Raw genomic sequence first — 3,008 nt, 5'->3', positions numbered from 1 at the left:
CGATCAGCTCGCATCGGCTGGAGGGCGAGCTCGCCGCCCCCGGCTGCCGCCTGCTCAATCGCCCCGACTTCTTCACCATCCTCCACATGAACCCGGCAAGATTCCCCTGTTGCCAAACCACTGCGGATTTACTAACCGGAGGAACTTTTCCAGGAGGCAACAGCGCTGTACAACCGCCACCCCACCCTCAAGCACATGCTGAACCGCATCAGGCGCGACCCCGCCTACTTCGACAAGTACCAGCACAACAAGGAGCTGGTCGCCTTGGTGAACATGTTCGCCAATGAGCAGCTGGAGCTGCCCGACGGGTGGGACCGCAAGCAGGACGCCGTCGCCAAGGTAACGCTAGCCACTCCCCTTTTAATAAGGCAACTAACGGGCGCAGCCATTTTTTATCGATCACACTAACAAACGCACCACGTATATGGACCCGCGACTGCCACTCGACTGCGCCCAGGCAGTGCGGCGCCTGTCCGATGACGCAGAGGTAAGTCGCGCACGCCCCCCACGCCCACCGGGCTGCGCTGCCGCCGTGCTGATTGGTTGGCGTGTTTCAGGCGCCGGTGCCGCCCCCGCGCCCCACCACAACGACGGCGAACGCCCAGACGAACATCCCGGAAGTGCCGGCCGCCTACAACGACAAAGTGGTGGCGTTCCTGCGCCAGCCGAACATCTTCGATATCCTGAAGGAGCGGCATGCGCCCGTGGGCAGTTCGGCAACGTTGCGCGACAAGATCAATGCGGTGCGGGTGGACGGGACTCTGGCCCTCGACCGGCTCAGCCACGACGTCAACCTGACCATCCTGCTCAGGTGAGTCTCAGTTGCAGTTCGTCACGCCACTGCGGTTCAAGGAACCTTAATTACTCGGCTTGATTGCGGCCCGAAAAAAACCTAATGGGAACCATCTAGCCGTTATCTGCCAATATGGGCGGGTACCGGACAATGTTAATAATAACAGTATTCTAATCGGGTTCTGTCCACCGCGGTTCCACCTCGGAATTTTTTCAAATCGGCTGTTGCGTTCGCAACCGTGTGGCTCCTTCGGATGCTTAAGGGAACCCTTGTTCAACTAGGAAAAAATTTAGACATGGGCGTGGCACTTTTGCTGGTTGAAGAATTTTTTAAAATCGCCCGTTGGGCCTTAAAGGTCCTGTTTAGTCCGGATGATTTAAGGACGCATTAATAAACCGTCAACATTTTTTGCCACGTCCTCAGTTCCCCAAGTCAAGGGCCACAGACGGTTTGATGGGAACTTGTCACTTTTTCTCATTTCCAAGTGGATTTTTTTTAAATCGCGCGTTGTTCAACTCAAGACTGAATTTTCCCAATTTTGAGCCAAAAAATTACTTGCCCCGCCCTCAATTGCCCAAGTCAACGGCCACAGGCGCTTGAGGAATTTTTAAAAATCGCCCGTTGGATGTTCAGACACGCGTTTAGTCCAGATGGTTTACGGAAGCATCGGTGAACGGTCAAGAATTATTTGCCACGCCCTCAATTGCCCAAGTCAAGGGCCACAGGCGCTTAATTAGGGACTTGTCACTTTTGCCCATTTGCAAACGAGATGCTTGAGGAATTTAAAAAAATCGACCGTTGGGTCTTCAAACATGTGTTTAGTCCAGACGGTTTACGGAAGCATCGGTGAACGGTCAAGAATTATTTGCCACGCCCTCAACTGGCCAAGTCAAGGGCCACAGGCGCTTTAATAGGGTCTTGTCACTTTTGCCATTTGCAACGAGATGCTTGAGGAATTTTTTAAAATCTCCCATTGGGTCTTCAAACACGCGTTTAGTCCAGATGGTTTACGGAAGCATCAAGAATTATTTGCCACGCCCTCAATTGCCCGAGTCAAGGGCCACAGGCGCTTTAATAGGGACTTGTCACTTTTGCCATTTGCAATGAGATGCTTGAGGAATTTTTAAAAATCGCCCGTTGGGTCTTCAATCACGCGTTTAGTCCACATGGTTTACGGAAACATCGGCGAACGGTCAAGAATTATTTGCCACGCCCTCAATTGCCCAAGTCAAGGGCCACAGGCGCTTTATTAGGGACTTGTCACTTTTGCCATTTGCAACGAGATGCTTGAGGATTTTTTTTAAATCGCCCGTTGGGTCTTCAAACACGTGTTTAGTCCAGATGGTTTATGGAAGCATCGGTGAACGGCCAAGAATTATTTGCCACGCCCTCAATTGCCCGAGTCAAGGGCCACAGGCACTTTAATAGGGACTTGTCACTTTTGCCCATTTGCAACGAGATGCTTGAGGAATTTTTAAAAATCGCCCGTTGACTCATCAGCCGCGTGTTTAGTCCGGATGTTTAAAGGCAGGATTATCCAATTGTTCAGAAATATTTGCCACGCCCTAAATTCCCCGAATCACAGGACACCAAGGCTTTAATTCGCACTTGTCACTTTTGCGCAATAGCAAGCAGGTGGTTGAGGAATTTAAAAAAATCGCCTGTTGGGTCTTCAACCGCATGTTTAAAGGCAGGATTGTGCAAGTGTCCCGAAATATTTGCCACGCCCTAAATTCCGCGAATCACAGAACACGAAGGCTTTAATTGGCACTTATCACTTTTGCCCATTTCCAACGATATGCTTGAAGAATTTTTAAAAATCGCCCGTTGGATCTTAAATAGCGTGTTTAGTTCGCATGTTTAAAGGAAGGATTATTGAAACGTCCAAAATTTTTTGCCACCTCCTAAATTCCCGGAATCACAGGACACGAAGGATTTAATTCGCTTTTGTCACTTTTGCCCAATAGGAAGCAGGTGGTTGAGGAATTTAAAAAAAATCGCCCATTGGGTCTTCAAGCGTGTGTTTCGTCCAGATGCTTGAAGGAAGCATTAGTGAACCGCCAAACATTTTTGCCACGCCCTCAATTCGCCAAGCCCAGGACCACAGGTGCTTTAATGGGGACTTTTTGCCCAGTTCCAAGGAGATGGTTGAGGAATTTTAAAAAATCGCCCGTTGACTCATCAGCCGCGTGTTTAGTCCGGATGTTTAAAGGCA

General features: G+C 50.1%; 1 protein-coding gene across 1 annotated transcript in view; it reads left to right on the top strand.

Moving 5' to 3' along the window:
* The first annotated feature begins 6 nt into the window (after positions 1 to 6).
* The window catches only part of LOC109542432 (E3 ubiquitin-protein ligase HECW2-like), a 34,919-nt gene continuing 31,917 nt past the window's right edge, over positions 7 to 3,008 (top strand). Inside the window, exons 1-4 of the mRNA XM_048662810.1 lie at positions 7 to 95; positions 154 to 339; positions 386 to 487; positions 558 to 811. Coding sequence (XP_048518767.1) covers positions 87 to 95; positions 154 to 339; positions 386 to 487; positions 558 to 811 — 551 coding nt within the window. The 5' untranslated portion in view covers positions 7 to 86. The remainder of the gene's footprint in view (positions 96 to 153; positions 340 to 385; positions 488 to 557; positions 812 to 3,008) is intronic.

Source organism: Dendroctonus ponderosae, unplaced genomic scaffold (assembly GCF_020466585.1).
Source record: "Dendroctonus ponderosae isolate FM_Combo_2020 unplaced genomic scaffold, Dpon_F_20191213v2 Dpon_F_20191213_12, whole genome shotgun sequence".
Taxonomy (NCBI): Eukaryota; Metazoa; Arthropoda; class Insecta; order Coleoptera; family Curculionidae; genus Dendroctonus; species Dendroctonus ponderosae.
Note: the sequence above shows the minus strand (reverse complement) of the source record. Positions and strands in the feature narration are given on the sequence as shown.